This window comes from Falco biarmicus, chromosome 14 (assembly GCF_023638135.1).
Source record: "Falco biarmicus isolate bFalBia1 chromosome 14, bFalBia1.pri, whole genome shotgun sequence".
Taxonomy (NCBI): domain Eukaryota; kingdom Metazoa; phylum Chordata; class Aves; order Falconiformes; family Falconidae; genus Falco; species Falco biarmicus.
The window spans coordinates 8,774,242-8,791,235 of NC_079301.1; the positions used below are offsets into that span (position 1 = coordinate 8,774,242).

The following is a 16,994-nucleotide window of genomic DNA, read 5'->3' on the forward strand; positions in this document are numbered from 1 at the left end:
CCGGCACATCTCGCGATAGCTGGCCGGCCGGCCGGCGGCGGACGGTAGCGGGTCCGCCGCGATCCCGGCAGCCATAGCGACGACGCTACCTGCAGTGACGGGAGCAGGCGGGGGGGGGCGGACAAAGGGGGCGCCGCGCGAGCCCGCAGCCAGCGGCCCCGGAGGGGTGAGTTCGGGCCCGCGGCGTCGGGCGACACCCCCGGGCTGGGGCGCGGGGCGGAGGAGCGGCACCCTGGGCGTGAGGCGGCGCCGGGCCCGGCAGCAGCGGCTCTGGCCGGCCGGGCCCCCCTCCCCTCCCCTTCCTTGCGGTGGGGAGCGCGGAGCTTTGCCCCGGCAGCTCCGGCCGTGTGGGCCGGGGTGGGGGCGCTGGTGGCGCCGCGGCCCTTCCCCTCGGCGGCGCCGTCGTGAGGAGGGAGGAGGGGGCGGCGGCCGCGCTGCCAGGCCCCGGCGCCGCCTGCCCGGCCTGGCCCCTCGCACCCGCGGCGGGGAGCGGGGCAGCAGGGCAGCGGGGTCCAGGCGCTCCCACCGGAGCCGGGGGGTGCGGGCCGGCCGGTGCGGGGCCGGGGCTCGCCGGAGCTGGCTCCGAGCTGCCGGTGGGGAACGGGGCGGGACGGGGCCGGTGCTGGCAGCGCGCTCGTCACGGGCAGGGCAGGCTGCGGGGAGAGGCCGTTAGCGCGCAGATACCTCAGCCTTTATCTCTGCTGCTCCTTGTTGGAAAACAAAGAGGGTCAATTAAGTGTGTGCGGTTATTGCTGGTTCCCCTGCCTTCGGCAGGTGCGCTGGGAGGGCCGGTCGGGGTGCCTTTCTTCTCCGCTCGCCGGGGAAAGGGGCGTTTGCTGTCAGTCTGTGGCACCTCGGCATTGGGGCAGAGTATTTGAGCCTGGCCTGGGATAGGGGGACAGGCCACGTAGCGCTAATGAGCACTAATACACGTTTAAAAACGAGTTGGGTTTAATGCATCAAACACGACCTGAAAGTGAGAAAACTGAGACTAAAGTAGGTGTGCCCTTGAAAGCCTTCCATAGGGTTCTGATCCGTTCTACTATACGGCTCAGAAGAAGCAACGCGTAGCTGTTATTTCATATTTCCCTGCTTTCACATGTCTCTTTAGTTGCATTTGAATAATGTTTTTTGCTACTGTCACCTTTTCAGTATCTGAAAAAGTAAAGGAAATAAGTAATGAGGTCCTGGTAAATTTTGCTGTCAGTATCAGCATGATTGATGCATGTTGTAGTCATCTGTGCTAATAGGTAACGCTTTGAGACTATTTCATTTTACAGCATACTGGAGACTGTTACTAATTACGTTTCCCATCACCCTGCAAAGAGGTAAACGGTAGCATATTTTGGCCCAGGCTTTGCAAAGTGTCAGAGTGGTTCTGCCAGTTTAAATGTGACTATCCGCCTACTTAAATGCTTTGCGGAATATGTGCCTTCATAGATTAGCAAATTGAGGTGAGGTTAACCAACTTGCTCAAGGTCATGGAGTGTCGGTGACAGAGTTAGCAAAAATGGAATCCAGCCATTCTGGCTCCTGGGTCTGTGCTCTAATCATTGGATGACTCTCCCAAATAATTGCAGGTAGTTTAAACATTGGTTTGCGTCAGTGCATGTTAAGGCCTTCAAAAACTTCTGGAGAAACAGAATGTTAATAGATCTGCTTTGGATTCTATGTCATATTTACACGTAGCTCAACTTGACATAGGAGGGAATTTTGAAGAAGGTTTTGGCTTGTTTTGTAAATATGCGCTCAAAAGGCATGAGTTTTATTGAGCAGATAGTGTAGAAGACCTTATTGGGTAGAATCAGAGGGTAGATCATGAGATCTAACAAAGATAGATTACACTGCAATGAGACAATTTTTAAAAGGAGGATGTGGAGGCTATGACTGTAAAGAGGTTATCTTCTGAATAAAGTGTTTACCAGATGACATTCTGTAGAGTTATTTGTAGTCATTAGGAAAAAAACCCAACCAACAAATGCACTCAGAAGCCATGGCGATAAGGCTGTTGGAAGTTACAATGGGAACAAAAAACTTCCTGACTTGATTTATTTTTTCAGCAGATACTTGTTAAGTAAAAACAAATCACAAATGGTGTTATTTCAGGTCCTAGAGAGAAGATACGTTTCACTTCATGTTTTTCTCTGTCAAGTTTAAATTTATGAGGAAAGGGATTTCAAAGGAAAAACTGGCAGATCTGTCCTATTGTGACACCAGCAGTATATATTTAGTAACTTCAGGGAGGAGAGATCCTTATTGTGCTAAAAAAAAAAATCAGTGACAATTGTTTGTCTGGACTTCAAAGAGCGTTGGAAAGCAAGCTGGCATTGTTCAGGTGTTGTACTTTGGCCCATGTCCAGTAACGAGCATTACATTTGACAGATTCCTGCACCTGCAGGGAGTTTCGTTGGCAGTACTAGGAGAAACCCATCTGTGCAGCGTAGGTCACAGAATCGAGACCACAGATCTCAGTTTTGTATGGGTTGGTTTGTGCTTACCTTTATGTTCTGCAAGTAATCACGGTGACTTGGCTACAAAATGCAGCGATTGTTGTGAGGATCTGCTGAGCTACAGCGCAGAAGAGCAGCAGCCAAGTTTCTTTTAAATGAACTGGCTGGGGTGCCAAAGGCAGCCAGCTGCGTAGCTTTATTCTGAACATGAGTGCTGCTTTAGGGTTCATCTGCGCAGAGAAGTTGTGATGAGACAGGCTTTCTCTGAAAGTCTTTGCAGTTTCTTGGTGATGAGTGCTGTATGAAAGGTATGCTGTTGTTAATACTAAACCGTCAAATCTTCCCAGCATATGTACAGTTTATAATGCAGTCTTTGGGAAGAGCGCTTCTGCTGATGTTACTTGGGGAGATATCCCAGCGCTGTGACTTTTAAGCCAAAGTGATGGTCTTAAAAAGGATGCTGGTTGCTTGCTTAGAAATCCAGACATTTATATCCTGAATGACGCTGCTGTGTCAGCAAACGTGTCTATTATAAGTCTGGGTTTGCCAGATTTTACTTTTGCCAGTTTGGGCGGTACCTTCTTATCCAGCCAAGTTAAATAAGAAAAGGAAGCAATAACGGGATATACTTTTTTAAGATTGGTGGCTTTCCGCCTGCAAGTTGTGGAATCCTGGAAGGTTTATGCACTGTGTTTTTAATGGCTGCATAAGAAAAATGAGCCTGTTGATAGGCTTTAGTGATCTATACCTCCACTGTTGTTGTGATTTGTGGGGTTTTGGACACCTAAACACCTGGCTGAGCTGAAGAAACTGGAGTTGTGATATGATGACAAGAATCGGAATGAAACATGTGCAGTTATTAAATAAAAAACTAAAGCATTGAAATAATATTATTATACAATTTTTTAAAAAAATATTACATATAGTCACTTAAATATATAGCAGTAGTTTGCTATTGGGTGTACAGTAGTTTAAAACACTTATTAGGAAAAAACCAACCTGTTAATTTCAAAGATTGCCTCTATTTCTATTGTGCATAATGTATGCAGTATAGATATGCATAAGGACCAAAGATTCTCACATATGCTTACTGTATACTGCAACGAGCTAACTTTTGGGGACCTCCCCCTTCAAAAAAAACCACCCAAAACCCAACAACAACAAAAAAAGACCCAAAACAGACACCTTCACCCATCTGCCTATGAGAAGTTTCAGAGTAAGTAATTTTGTATTGCTGTGAGCTGGCAGGCTTTCCACATTAGTTCTTCATATAGCCTTAACATATTTGAATGGAACAATGAATCTCACTTTGCAATAGTACATTAAGTTGTTAAAGTAATGATACGTACACTTGCTGCATGAAGTGATTCCAGAGTTTAATTCTTCTGAAACAAAAGGGATCCACCAAAATTCTAAGCAGCACTTGGAACCCAAGTGGCCACCTACAGAGCTTTTTTTTTAGACTCTTAATAAGGTAGCAGGACATCAACTTGGAACACTATCTTTGGGGATTTGTTTTCAGAATATTATTAGTAGCATTTCAGTGCAGTGGAAACAAACCTGTGCTCTGAAAAGAAACTGGATCTTGGGAAAAGACATTCCAGTGAGAGCCATGAATTTAAATTCTACAGGGATGATTTGCTATTTAAAAAAAAAACATGTAAATTTAGAAGCTTAGTTTGTGAGTAAGAATCAGAACCTGTAAATCTGAAGATATGACAGATATACTCAAGTAAACACCTAAACCTGTCTCATATTTCAAGGATGAAACACATAGCTGGTGCTTGGAAACATGAATATCATGATGTTTAGAATGCAAAAATAAGCATTTGGTTTTGATTGTTCACGATGAGGTTATTCACTGCTGGGAAGTCCGGAGACTACATTTCATAAGGTGCAACCAGATCAGTTTATTAGACGGGAGAAGAGCTGAAATGGACCTTGTTTTATAAAACTTCAATGGAGGTGGAAATGACAGCTGATGAGTCAGTAGGAACCTTTTGTTCTTCTAATATTTTCTACTATACAATAAAGTTAAACCTCAAAGGACACTTTCAGTTTGATAATTAACCTATAGGAGCTACAGTAAAATATGACGTTCTTTGGGGACAGATATGTAGCTGTTTCGCTTTGTTCTGTCTGTAGTGTGTAAAGTCAATGGTATGTGTGCTGAGGAGTCTGGCTTTAATTTTATTTTATGAATTACATTTGGGATTGTTGCTTAGTTGGGTCATGGGTTCTGGTTTAATTCTGGAATGTCACTCAAAATAAAACAAAACTGTAGGGATGGCAGAGGGAGAATTACAATGGTAATACTTTGGTTAGAGGCAGTGGTGGTAGAAGACCTGTCTTATTTTTTAATCAAATAGTAAATCCCAAATCTGTTTGGTGTTATTCATCCCAGTTACTTTTCAGTTGGTTGCCTGTAACTACCATGCAGTTGTAACAAGAGTTTAGTTTAAGCAAGGCGTGAGGGTGTTTCCCATTCTTTTGTTCTGAATCTCTGGGATTTGACATACCTCAGTGGCTGTGTGAGCAGATACCTAAGTTGTTACACCTCATCCGGGAAGGTCACCACTGCAGAAGGATTCCTGCCTAAGCAGTGACTACTGCTGCCTTACATCTTTGTGTTCCCTCATTTCTGCTCTGTTTCTTCTCGCGTGTTAGTGTCCTGAGGACAGGATGGGATATCTTTTTTGTTGTCGTTGTTTGGTTTGTGTTGCAAAGACCCAGCATAAGCAACCTTAGTTGTGGACTGGGACCCCAAAATGCTGCCGCAATACTTTGAAGAAGTGCTTATCCATTTATTTTATAGCAGTTTGTTAAATAGGTGGAAACTGGATGCAAAAATTTTTTCTATTTCCGTATTTTTCAAGGAACTTAAATAGAGGTGGATTCATAACCAGGCATCGCATTTTTGTATTTTCACACCTTTGTTGACTGCCTCAGTTTAGTATAGACTTATGGAAATAATCTTCTTGCCTTTTCTCTTTTTTCCCCTTTTTTCCTTTAGAATTGCCAAAATGCTTTGGAATTCTTAAACGATTCAAAAACTGAAGTCTCTGAGGATACAAAATCATAAGAACACAAGAAGCAGCAAGGAGGATTCAGTGCCAATGCAGCAACAAAAAAGACAGCCAGAGTTAGTGGAAGGAAATCTTCCTGTTTTTGTTTTTCCTACAGAACTTATATTTTATGCAGATGACCAGTCAACACACAAGCAGGTGTTGACTCTATATAACCCCTATGAGTTTGCCTTAAAATTCAAAGGTGGGTTTCTTAGGTTAAGTTCTATTTAAGGGTCAGTTGGTGCTCTTGAACAGTCCAATTATAATTCATGTAACAAATCATATTTGTGACAAAACCAAACTCGTGTCTTTACATGTATCTGTTGAAGTTGGTGAGGTATTAGTTCATGATTTGTTACCACAACTGTCCTTTTCGTTACAGTTCTTTGTACAACTCCAAATAAATACGCAGTGGTTGATGCTACTGGTGCAGTGAAGCCGCAGTGCTGTGTTGATATGTAAGTAAAAGTTGGTTGTCGGTGGTTTTTTTTCTAATGTAAAACATCTGATTATCATAATTTCTTTTATTATTTAAGAGGTAAATGACAGCACGCAGAGTATAAACTATGTTGGATAAAGATACAATATTTTCTTAATCTTCTGTGTTCTTGTGGCCATCTGGTCTTGGCTGTTCTTTCGCTCTAGGGCAGAGGTGTTACAATGTTGGAGGTAGTTCCTTCTTTAATTTGTCTTTAGGCAAAATAAAATGCTACTAAATGCACCTGTAGTATAGTATGTAAACCAGCAGTGAGAGTAATGTGAGCCTCTTCTGAGTACTTCTTTGTACAAGATAAATAACAAGAAAAGCAAGACCCCCAGGGTTGAGATTTCTTTGTGAGAAGTGTTTGTTTGCAGATTGGCAAAATGAAAATGTGCGCAGTCCTACTGAGCACATTTTCCTGGGCCACATTTAATAAAGGTACTTTTGTCTACCTTTCACCCTGGGTGCTGCACTCCCGTTCTTGGATCTCTCAGTCTCCCCTTTACTTGTTTCTCCTGTCAGGTCCCAACTCAGTAACAGAGAAAATAAGAAAGCCAGTTAAGTAACCACAGCAATGTACAGGGTCTGTAGGCTGTTATAATTCAATGTAGAGTAGGTATTTAGGCTAAAATAGACCAACTTTTTTCATCTTCCATTTGCCATGTTATTTCTGTGCTGATGTACAGATAAAGAAAGTATGAAGTACCTAAAAGTGCAGACTGAGCTTTCTGAATAGAAATTTGCAAACTGTAAAACACCTTCTGGAATCTGTAGCTAACAAATGGTCATATACAAAACACTCCACTGCTGAATGATCCGTCTTTTGTTAGATAAATAATGCAGTGCTTGGGAATGGCTCTTCCCTGTAGGCTGTTTTCCTTAGGTGTAATTTGGAAGATGCCAAGGACTCGCCAAATAAAAGGGAAGTTTAAAACGTGGAACTGAAAAGTTTAAATGGGCAGGGGCAACAATCCTAAAAATGGAACAAAACAGGTTAGAATATACCGGTGTATCAGTGAAGATTCCAGTCTTTAGCAGACATTTACACAAGCTTGATTACATGTGGTTAATTTTAAACAAATGTCTTTTGTTAAATAAAAAGATAAGACATATGCGTGTTTCCAAGGCAGTTTTTTTGTGTGGTAAAAACTCCCATCCCATTCCAACAGTTGCTGTCTAAGGGCAGTGTTTACTGCTAGGATATGAGCAGTACTATGCAAGTATGGCCATTTGCCAGATAAACAGATATTCTACAGAGCTTCCAATTATGCAATGGTCTCTAAAAAGTAACAGGAGAATGTATCTGTTTATAAGGGTCTGCAAAAAATATCTCTTTGCTTGGCAGCAGATGCATGTTCTCATAGCACAGTGTTATGTAAAGATTCTGTTTAGTTTGGTAGTTAGTGCCCTGGTACTAAGAGTAGAAACAAAAATTTAAAAGGAAGTGTTAAAGGAAGAAATAAAAGAGTTGAGTCTGCTGTTCTGATGTGCTGAGAGTTGTATGTATTAGGATTGGCAGGGGAGGAAGCCTTTTGTTTTAGTGAAGGCAGTTGCCCAGCCAACACCCAGCTTCCTGAAAGCCTGTCATAAGCACGCTCTTGCCTCTGAAGTGACTTAAAACTCTGTACATTCCTGCAGCCTTTTTGCTTGGGGGTTGACTTAGTCTCTGTTTCCTTGCTGAACAGTCTATTCAGACTAGATACTGGTTACAAACACTGGCTGTATTAATAATTGTAGGTATCTTGATGTGATACAGTTCCTTTAACTGAAGACTGAAACACAAAACGTGTTTCTTGAAGCGTTTAAATGTATATATTATCACAAAGTTAGGTTTCTTGAAGCAATTTTGAGACTACTATCCTGTATCACTAAGGGTAGAACCATTTTTTTTCCCCTCTTGAAGCCAAACTTCTTGAAGCCAAATCACTGATATGTAGGTATTTTTCTAACCTAAGATTGTTACCTTAGAAATTTAAAATAGCCTTTCACAGAAGTTTTCCACTTTGGAAAAATAATTAAAATCCATATTAACCCTAAGAGCTGATATGACTTCAGAACCTAAATGTTACAGCTTTTTAATACTAGATACGTATTTTCGAAATGAATCATAAACGTAGAGATGAGGTAGTTGAGCAGAGCACTGCTTAGAGGTCTGTATTGCCTTTGATCAGTGCTATTTTAAAACCGTGCCTTTTGTAGGTCCAACATATAATTTTTCCCACAAAATGCCATAAAACTAGGAGGAGTGCAACAACTATCACCCTGTTTTACTGTTGAAGCCACCTTGGTCCATGTATTCAAAACAGTAGAGCGAGAGTGGTTGCTGGACAGTGAGAAGGTTTACCAAGAAAATAACTGACTCATAGCTATAACTCGGATGTCTACACTGCATTCTGAGTTGTGATTGCAGCTTGTGTAGCTACACCCAGTAGCTAGTCAAGTATCTGCAGCATCATGTATTTCAGTGACGGCTACAAAACATGCTCAAGGTAGCTAGATTGATGAGCAAAGCTGTGACGGCACAGAGCTCTGCTGTTGATATCCAGGTTTATTTCACCGAGGACAGATAAGAAATGTTTGTGTAGATACACAGGCGTCAACATGCTCTTAATGGTGGGCCTCTGACTGTAAAAATCCCTTTAAATCTAGCTGAATCCTGTCTGTAAAGTGAATGAGTTTTGCTTCTGAGAAAGTATAATTATAAAGCTTGGAGCCTGGTTTCCTCAAAAAGCTAGACTTGTGCCATCACCTATCCAAGTGGTTGGCAGTCCTACTTTCCTTCTTTCCTTCCCTGTCCAGTCCAGTCCCCCCATACCTTTTAAAATCATTGGCCAGCGTCAAACAACTTTGATAAAGGAGAAGGGGGGTTTCGTGCTATTTGGCAGCTAGGCCTCAGATCAAGGCAAAGGTGTGCCTGAGGTAAAGAATTAACTGTTCTTTTTGGCCAGCCAATTGGAGAATATAGATTTGGGAACCAGAACAGACGTAAGGAGGGAGGAGGGAGAAAGAAAGAAAGCAAGACCAAATCTTAAAGAACATTGAGTGATGGAGGAGGTAATGGGGATCTGGACTGTCGCAGTCTGTCTGGGTGGGGGGTCAGAAGGGAAACATTGGGCTGCAGGGTGTAAATCCATAGGAGACATGCTTCTTGTTAGTTCCTCTGTTTGAAAATGCTGTTTTCCTCTGCAGTGTGATTCGTCACAGAGATGTTCGGGCTTCTTACTATGGTGTGATAGATAAATTCCGTCTACAAGTGTCTGAGCAGAGCCAGAGGAAGGCATTAGGGAAAAAGGAGATTATTGCTACTCTACTTCCGTCTGCAAAGGAACAGCAACAACAAAAGGAAGAGGAGGAAAAACGAATAAAAGAACACCTGGCTGAAAGTGTCTTTTTTGAGCAGACTTTGTGTCAACCAGGTAGCTGAAATCTTTTACCCCTCCTGTCTTCTGAATCGGTTATGAACAGCTCAAGTGACTAGAAAGACTAGATTAAAATAAACTGTAAAATAATTATTTTTACTTAGCTGTAAGACTGCTGTCTTTATCACTGGGGGATCCCAAGAACCCAAACTATGGCTGTGCTGCTTATGCTGGCTTGATTAATTAAGACCCTTTGCTGCCCCGTGTTTACATGTCATACCTTGGAGAGTACCTCCTCTGTTCCTCTGGTGCAGAAGTTCTGTTACAGCCAGTGCGAATTTATCTGCAAAAGGTTGGTAGTTATTTTTTCCCCTGGGTTTTTTCAGAACATATGCCCCTTCTGAGTTTGTTCCAAACCCTTAATCCTCCATTTCCTGATGAGCAGGAAATAGTGCCAAAACATCTTCTAAAGTGCTCCTTGTTCTGAGCCATCTCCTTTGTCTGTCTCACAAGTACAGAAAAGCACAGTCGCTAGCTGAAAACTCTTTGCATCTTTCATATGTGAGGAAGGGAATCAACAGTCTTGGGGAAAACCTGGACCAAATTGTTAAACTGAAGTGGTAGAGGGAGATACAAAAAATACCAAGTTTTACCAGAACTGAATGTAAACTAATTCTTGACTTGACAGTCTACGTTCTTGTTACTTCTGCTGATTTATACTGTAATATTCTTGCCGCTGTTTTATTTTTCATGACAAGAACAAAATCAGTTCCAGAAAATAGATGAAACTGCTTGAGAGCGTTCCTCCTGTTAAAGCCAAACTGTTCCACTATGTTTATACATAGTTTGTTGACTGGTGAAACACCTTTTACTAAAAAAAAAAAACCCCAAACCCTCAAGAACAGGTATTACTAGGCTACATGGTTAAAGCAAACCTACAAAGATCTCTGGGTTCAGGGAACAAAATGTACTATGATAGTTGTTCCGGTAAGAGGGTTTGAACTGTCCTGAACAATCTGATACTGGTCTTCATCCAGATGGTATTTCTCTGCTTAAAACCTTGTTGACTACACTGTATTGCTTGCTTACAGAAAAACAGTAAACAAAGCAACTACAGTCTTTGCATATAACCTGCAGCCTAAAAATAACAGATTTATGGAATTGAAATAGGACACATATTGCTAGTCACTGAGGATAGAAAAACTTTGTAAGAACATTGGCTAATTTCCAGTGGGTCTTAAGAATTTGGTTAGAGGTATTCAACTACCATGTTAACAGCTCTTTTCAAAGATTACAGTGTGCCTTTGAGCAGGTTCCAGCTATTAAGCTGCAGTGCGATAAAAAGCATGAAGGACAGTTCATCTGTAGTTTGCAATTCCTTATTTTGGTGATACTTGACTGTCAAAGTGGTTCGTTCTCAGAGGTTTTAAAGTAAAATTCAAATATTACTGATTTGTGGCATGTAAACTGGTTCTGGCAGGTGCAGCCCTTAAATCCTCTAAAGAAATGAGGGGAACTCATCTGGCCCAAGAACCTGTGCTCTTGCTATAGCCAAGTTTTGTTCTGGAGGCGTAAGCAGTTGTCTGCCTGTGCAGCTCTTTAGGTGCTCTTTCCCAATTGATTACTAATCACTGAAGGGAAATGTCAAGGAGTGGAGTCAGGCCGCATGGTGAAACCTGAAGTGCAGCTGAAACATCCAGCTGTCATGAGTGTGTCTGTATAGCTGCTGGGCCTGGCTGGCTCTGTTCCCCCAGACGGGAGAGGTTTGGGAAGTCACGTAAAAACAATTCCCAGCATCACACCAGGCAGCAGCCTTCTCCACTGCAAAAGGCAGAAGCTTCAGAAGGGTGGCTTGAAGAGTTGTTTTCCACCCCCTCCAAACTCCAAAGGAAAAAGAAAATCTGAGGATATTGCAGCTCCATTGCACTGCAAGTATTTTTGCAGAATCTATAACACTTCTATTGGTTAGGTGTTCCTTACAGTTGGTACTGTCTTGTTTTTCAGAAAACAGAACTGCCTCGTCGGGACCTAGTTTACTAACAGTCTTCCTAGGAATAGTGTGTATTGCAGCACTAATGCTACCTACATTGGGGGAAATGGAATCCCTGGTGCCTCTCTACCTCCACTTAAGTGTGAATCAAAAGTTAGTAGCTGCTTATGTTTTAGGTAAGTATTTGGGATTTTGTAAATGTTTTCTTGCAACTTCTGTGATTTGGGAAACTTCTGTGTTTGCCAGTGGCTCCAGGAAACTTGATGGAGACAAAGCACCACGTTACATTCTGGTTTACATCTCCACTTATATTTTAACTTGCAGCCATAGTGACATCAGGGTAAATCAGTTATCGTAAGTGTTTTAGACTAGAGTTTAGTTGGTATTATATACAGGCCCCTACATGTTAATTTCACCTTCATTTGATGACTGGCCAACTGTAGTCATCTGCCAACAACACTGAATGGAATGTGCTCTTTCTTATTCTTATGTTGAAACAGAGAGTTACTCTCCTGCAGAACCTAGATCTCTTTTGTTTTGTTACTCTCTCCAACCCAGGTGAGCTGGCCTGAAAGGCTCCATTCACTACCTGCCTGATAAGCAGTTGAAATGTGTGGAAATAAGTTGTTGTAAACCCTAAGAGACCACTACCATCCACAGTTCTTCCTGATGTGTAACTTGCTCCTCAATTAGCAAACGTAGAGAAGTTGCACATTTTACTTGTTATGACTATTTTCCTGTAACTATTTCAGATTTGAAGAACAGTCACACTAAACTCAGTTCTCCTGTCCCACTACCTGGCAGAAATGAGGATTTAAAGGAAACGAGCTAGGCAGCTTCAAACTGATAGCTAGAGGTGAGGTAGTGATGGGAAAAGATGCAAGTTCTTGATGGTTAACACGCACACTCCCTTGACTGATTGACTCCTGCAAGTCAGTCTGCTGAAATGGTTTGAAAACTGACTTGTTGCTCTTTGCCTGAGCTGATGGTGATGTATTTTCAGATCAGGACCTTGCAGTAATCCTTGCTTGGTGTTTGTCTCTAGTTTTGGAGATTACTTCAGTTTCTGCTGGTGCCAGCTGTAGTATTAAGTCATTTGACTTCATACACTTGCAACAACTTAACCTGTTCCTCTGGTAGCAGCGGTTTTAGTGTTCATGAAAGATCATTCTGTGTGCAACTCTTGCAGAAAGCTGATTGCTCTTGAGAAGAAACCAACTGGGCACACTTGACAGTTGAGGAGTATTTGCTTTACAGACATGAGTCAAACCCTTTATTGCCGGAAAGCCCCTGTACAAGTGGTGTAGGCTGTCCTGTAGCACCTTCCAGAAGCCTCTGTTACTACTCTACAATGATTTAGATAATCCAAGCTAAGGCCTACAGCAGTTGTGGCAGTACTGATTGTCTAAGCTTAGATAAATACATATATATACATACACATATATAAAAAATTATATTAATCATAATATTTTAAATATATATAAAATAGCTAAGCTCTCTGCAGTGAAAGGCTGCTATATTGACGTCATCTGAGCCTGCAAGAAAGTTAGATTGCCTAAGAACAGATAAACTACTGTTTTGGTGTTATGTAAGGTTGGAATTGAGGGAGCCCGAATGTTTTTCTGTATGCCTTCTTGCTTTCTGCCATGTAACTTATGGCTAAAGAACTTGCAGATTTGCACTGTATCAGCACATAATTAAAGTGAACTTTCAGCGAGTTATGAGTAGGTTTATTAGCCCCACATTTCCTGCTTTCATCTGTTTTTAATTGTTTTTAACCTCTATCAGAGCAGTTCTTTTTTTCTTCCTCCCTCTTTAAAGGTCGTCACAAAGGCTCTGTAGAAAGCTCCCTGTGCAGACTGACAAGGAAGCCTAACATCTTTGTCTAAAACTAATCTTTGATCAGTTATTCTGCACAGAGCAGGAACAAAAATGTCTTGGAGCCTTGAGCTAATCTGCCTTACTGATGATTCAGCATGCGAGTTACACTGCCCATAACTAGCCCCCACGAAAACGGGTGGCTTGTGTGCTAGCGTTACACTTACGTAAGTTAAAATCTTAACGTTAAGATTTTCCACTAGTGAGATCAGTAATTGTCTGGAGTATTTATAGCTGCTTTGGCATTTAGTTACTAGATATACTGCCACTTCAGTGCAGTTTGGTTTGTTTTTTTCCCCCCCCTTTTTTACACAGTTTTTGACTACATCAACATTTGGAGCAATACTTCTAGTATTTAAGTGAAGCGTATATATAAACTCATTCTGCATGTATTTATGCACTGGCCTGTGACAGGGTAAACTGAATTTTAAATATTTTATTAAGTGAAATTAAAGCGTTGTGTTTAGTTCTTAATTCTTGTCTTTCAGGTCTCATCACCATGGTTATTTTGAGAACATGAGCAATGAGTTAATAGGATGTCAAACACCTTACTGTATATTCACATCATGAATGTGGACTGCCTTTTACTCCCATTTGGCTCATTAAGATGCTAGCAAAACTGTTCAGTGATTTAAGATACCTTCAGAAGTGTAATATATTTTAACTATGTATAATAAATGAAAGACTCAAAGCACTTTTCGGTGCTTCTGTAACAGACAGCTATGAAATGTTCAGTGATACCTGTGAAAATAATTTGAAAAACTTTTATATCTACGCCTACTGTAAAAAATCCTTATTAAAGCAACATTTGTTATTTTTAGTCTATGTTCACATCAGTGCGTGATCACTACAAAAGCAAACTGTCTTATGTAAAATGTTCATTTGGTTTGTGGTTGTACATGCTGAGGCTGGTGCATAACACTTCTGTATACATACCAGAAGGATGAGAGTCATGACTAATCATTGAAGAAAATTAAAAATTCCATCAGTGAAACTATGAAATAAACCATGAATTTTAGGTGAAGAATTAACTCTCAAAATTCCTTACTTCATTATTTCCGATGTAGCATTGAGTGCTCGTTTTCTTACCTGGGGAAGTAATTTCTGCAACAGCCATTTTGTATCACAACTGTAGACAATAAAACCAAGTTCTGTAATCAGATCCTTTCATTTCTTAGGGATGCATGCAATATGTGAATTAAGTGGCAGTAACAGAAGTTGCACTCACGCTGCACACTAACACAAAATTCACCATTTTTATGATTTTAGAGACCAAACTCAGTACAGCAACACAGGCATTCCTTGACACCATCCCTTCACCCCCAGCTAAGGTAGGGGATTTCCTTTGTATCAGAAACTCCTGCTCAAATGCCATTTTTAACTTTAGGTGAATATTTGTCTTGTTTCATATAGTAAGTATTTCCTTTCATTTGACATTTCACTGTCAAGATGTTAAGTTTAAAAATATTTCTGCTGAAGGGGCACTATTAATGCATTTGATTCATACATGCAAATCTTTGTTTATAAGAAGTCTATAATATGCTCTGATCTGTATAAAGAACACATTTTGGAAATTAAACCTCCTTTCCCCCTGCATGTTATGGGTCGCTTTTCTGCTTATATGTGGAAGTACAAAGAAACCATGCAGGTAACAGTGTTGCTTTAAAAAAAAAAAAAAAAAAAGGTTGAATTCCAGTTGTTAATCACTACATTTTTTTCTTATATATAAGACAAGTAAGTTTTTAAAGGACAATAAAATGTTGCTTCAGCTTGATTCTCAGAAGAACCGAAATTGTGTCATCTATCAGTGTCAGATGATAAAGAAGAGTCAAACATTAACATGCATTAAAAAAAAAAAAAGTTATTAAGTGGTTTGAGAACGTTGTGTCCCAGAGCGGTGCTGCAGACACAGCACTTGCCTCCAAACACTGAGATCGTATTTTTTTTGGGGTGACGGTGTTTTCCTACCACTGCGGAGCTGCATTCTTGTAGTTTCTCTGTTAGGTACCTACGCTGTCAGTTCTGGTTTCCACGAGGCCGTTGAACCTGCTGCTTCTTGAGGAAGGGGAGGGAGCTAAAACCACCCCATGGTACATCAGCCTGGCTGTTAACAAGATATGTATTCAAGTGATTTAAAAAAACCCTGAACCACGAAACACACCCAAACCCACCTTTTTTTGCCCCATATCCTAGAGTTCTAGTCATGGGCTAGGATCATGTTTTCCCAGGCACTTGCAGAAGTACAGAAGAGAGAGAAGCCCACGTGTAAGAACCCGGAGTTGCTACAACCAATCCTGACACCTGCAGCCGCCTTGGTCCTGCAGGACAGGGCACGCACGAGCCTTGAGCAGGGAGATTACAGCCAACAGAGACCCTGCCTGCCAGCATTCGGTCTCAAGGAAGTTAAGAGGTGATTGGTTTAGAGAAACATCTTGACCAAAGAAATTGGTAACAAAAAGTTATCAGCACCTAAAACATTGGACCATGTCTTTTCCAAGGGCATGCAAGGAGCAATACACCGATAAGAAAGATTAAATGCACAGTGTAACTCAGCAAATGCAGATAAAACTGGTGCTTGGGCAAAGTAAGCATGACAAATGTGAATTTTGACTTCTTTCTGCTCCAGGGAGATTACAGCACACTGTGTAATCACAGATTTATTCCAGTTTGGGGAGAATGAGACCTGAGGACAGTGTCGGTTCAGCACTGCAAGGGGAATATATCAAATCATGTTACGGTACGGGCACAGGGAGACAATTTTACCAGGTGGACATGGAAGATTTACAAGATAATTCTGATACATAATATGTATATATACACGCACACATCTCTAGTACTTCATAGGGTTATGGAGAACACCGAATGCCTTTGGAAATAAGACCTGAGACAGTGAATATGCCTCCTCTTAAAAACACCAGGAAAAACAGTTAAGCCTTCACGTCATTTCCCATTCCTGACTCTTTAAGACAAACAAAAGAGTCATTTCCTTGAAATGGAAAAGTATTTTCAGCAGACTGCTAGGAAGGCTTTAAGATCATCCAGCAGAAACAATTACCTTGTTTACCCAGCACTTGCTATGGCACCGGTATCTCAGGGGGGCAATGCCAGCAGGCAGGGGCTGGGACTGCTGCCGAGATCACCTTCACCAGCGTCACTCCGGGCAGCTGTGGGCTTGGTACGTGATCTCATCTAGGTGTTTGCACTTGCCTGCCTCAGAAAACACTTGGACTTCCCTATTTTATCTAAAGGAGCAAATCACAGAACGCTTCAAACTGTAATAGACCCAATATAACTGTTTCAGAGCTCCAGGGATCATCAGTTTCCAAACTTTCTGATCATCAGTTCATTTCACAAGGGATGGCAGGGTATGGAGCCCCCCCAGGCTGGGGAGCGGGGGGATCAGTCTCCCCTGGAGCTCACCTGCAGGCAGACCCGGTCCCTGCAAAGGGAAACGCTGAGCTGCTGCTGCCGCTGCTCAAGTGCCACAGGAAGGTAACCGAGGGGGCTGGCGGGGGCAACGGTCACCACGCGCCTTTAACCAGCTTTAACAGCAGCATCTGAGCTGCTTCTAGAGACACCCATGCACAGAGCCGTGCCTTCAGCAACGCAGCGGAGAAATCCTTCCTGGAATCAACTGGCTAAGAACTGTCAAAGCCAAATGTACAGTATTGCATTTTCTGTTCACACCTAAGTAGTATGTGATAACCAACAAGCCTCAACTGGAAAGAGGCTGCCAGATCAGTTTGGCAATAAATCACCGTATTTTAG

General features: G+C 41.8%; 1 protein-coding gene across 2 annotated transcripts; it reads left to right on the top strand.

Annotated features, from left to right (window-relative positions):
- The first annotated feature begins 31 nt into the window (after positions 1 to 31).
- On the top strand, positions 32 to 14,253 carry MOSPD1 (motile sperm domain containing 1). Of its 2 annotated transcripts, XM_056359433.1 has the most exons (7): positions 32 to 166; positions 5,464 to 5,720; positions 5,901 to 5,976; positions 9,189 to 9,415; positions 11,363 to 11,524; positions 12,101 to 12,204; positions 13,715 to 14,253. In XM_056359433.1, the coding sequence occupies exons 2-6, from the start codon at positions 5,567 to 5,569 to the stop codon at positions 12,178 to 12,180; spliced, it is 699 nt and encodes a 232-aa protein (XP_056215408.1). In that variant the 5' UTR covers positions 32 to 166; positions 5,464 to 5,566; the 3' UTR covers positions 12,181 to 12,204; positions 13,715 to 14,253. The 2 variants fall into 2 exon arrangements, with proteins under 2 accessions (XP_056215408.1, XP_056215410.1); XM_056359435.1 differs by lacking the exon at positions 12,101 to 12,204.
- The last annotated feature ends 2,741 nt before the right edge of the window (positions 14,254 to 16,994 follow it).

Coding starts and splice junctions, on each gene's coding strand:
- MOSPD1 (XM_056359433.1), top strand. CDS start 5,567: ATGCAGCAACAAAAAAGACAGCCAGAGTTAGTGGAAGGAAATCTTCCT. Junction 5,721..5,900: donor GTTTGCCTTAAAATTCAAAG/GTGGGTTTCTTA, acceptor TTTTCGTTACAG/TTCTTTGTACAACTCCAAAT. Junction 5,977..9,188: donor CCGCAGTGCTGTGTTGATAT/GTAAGTAAAAGT, acceptor TTTCCTCTGCAG/TGTGATTCGTCACAGAGATG.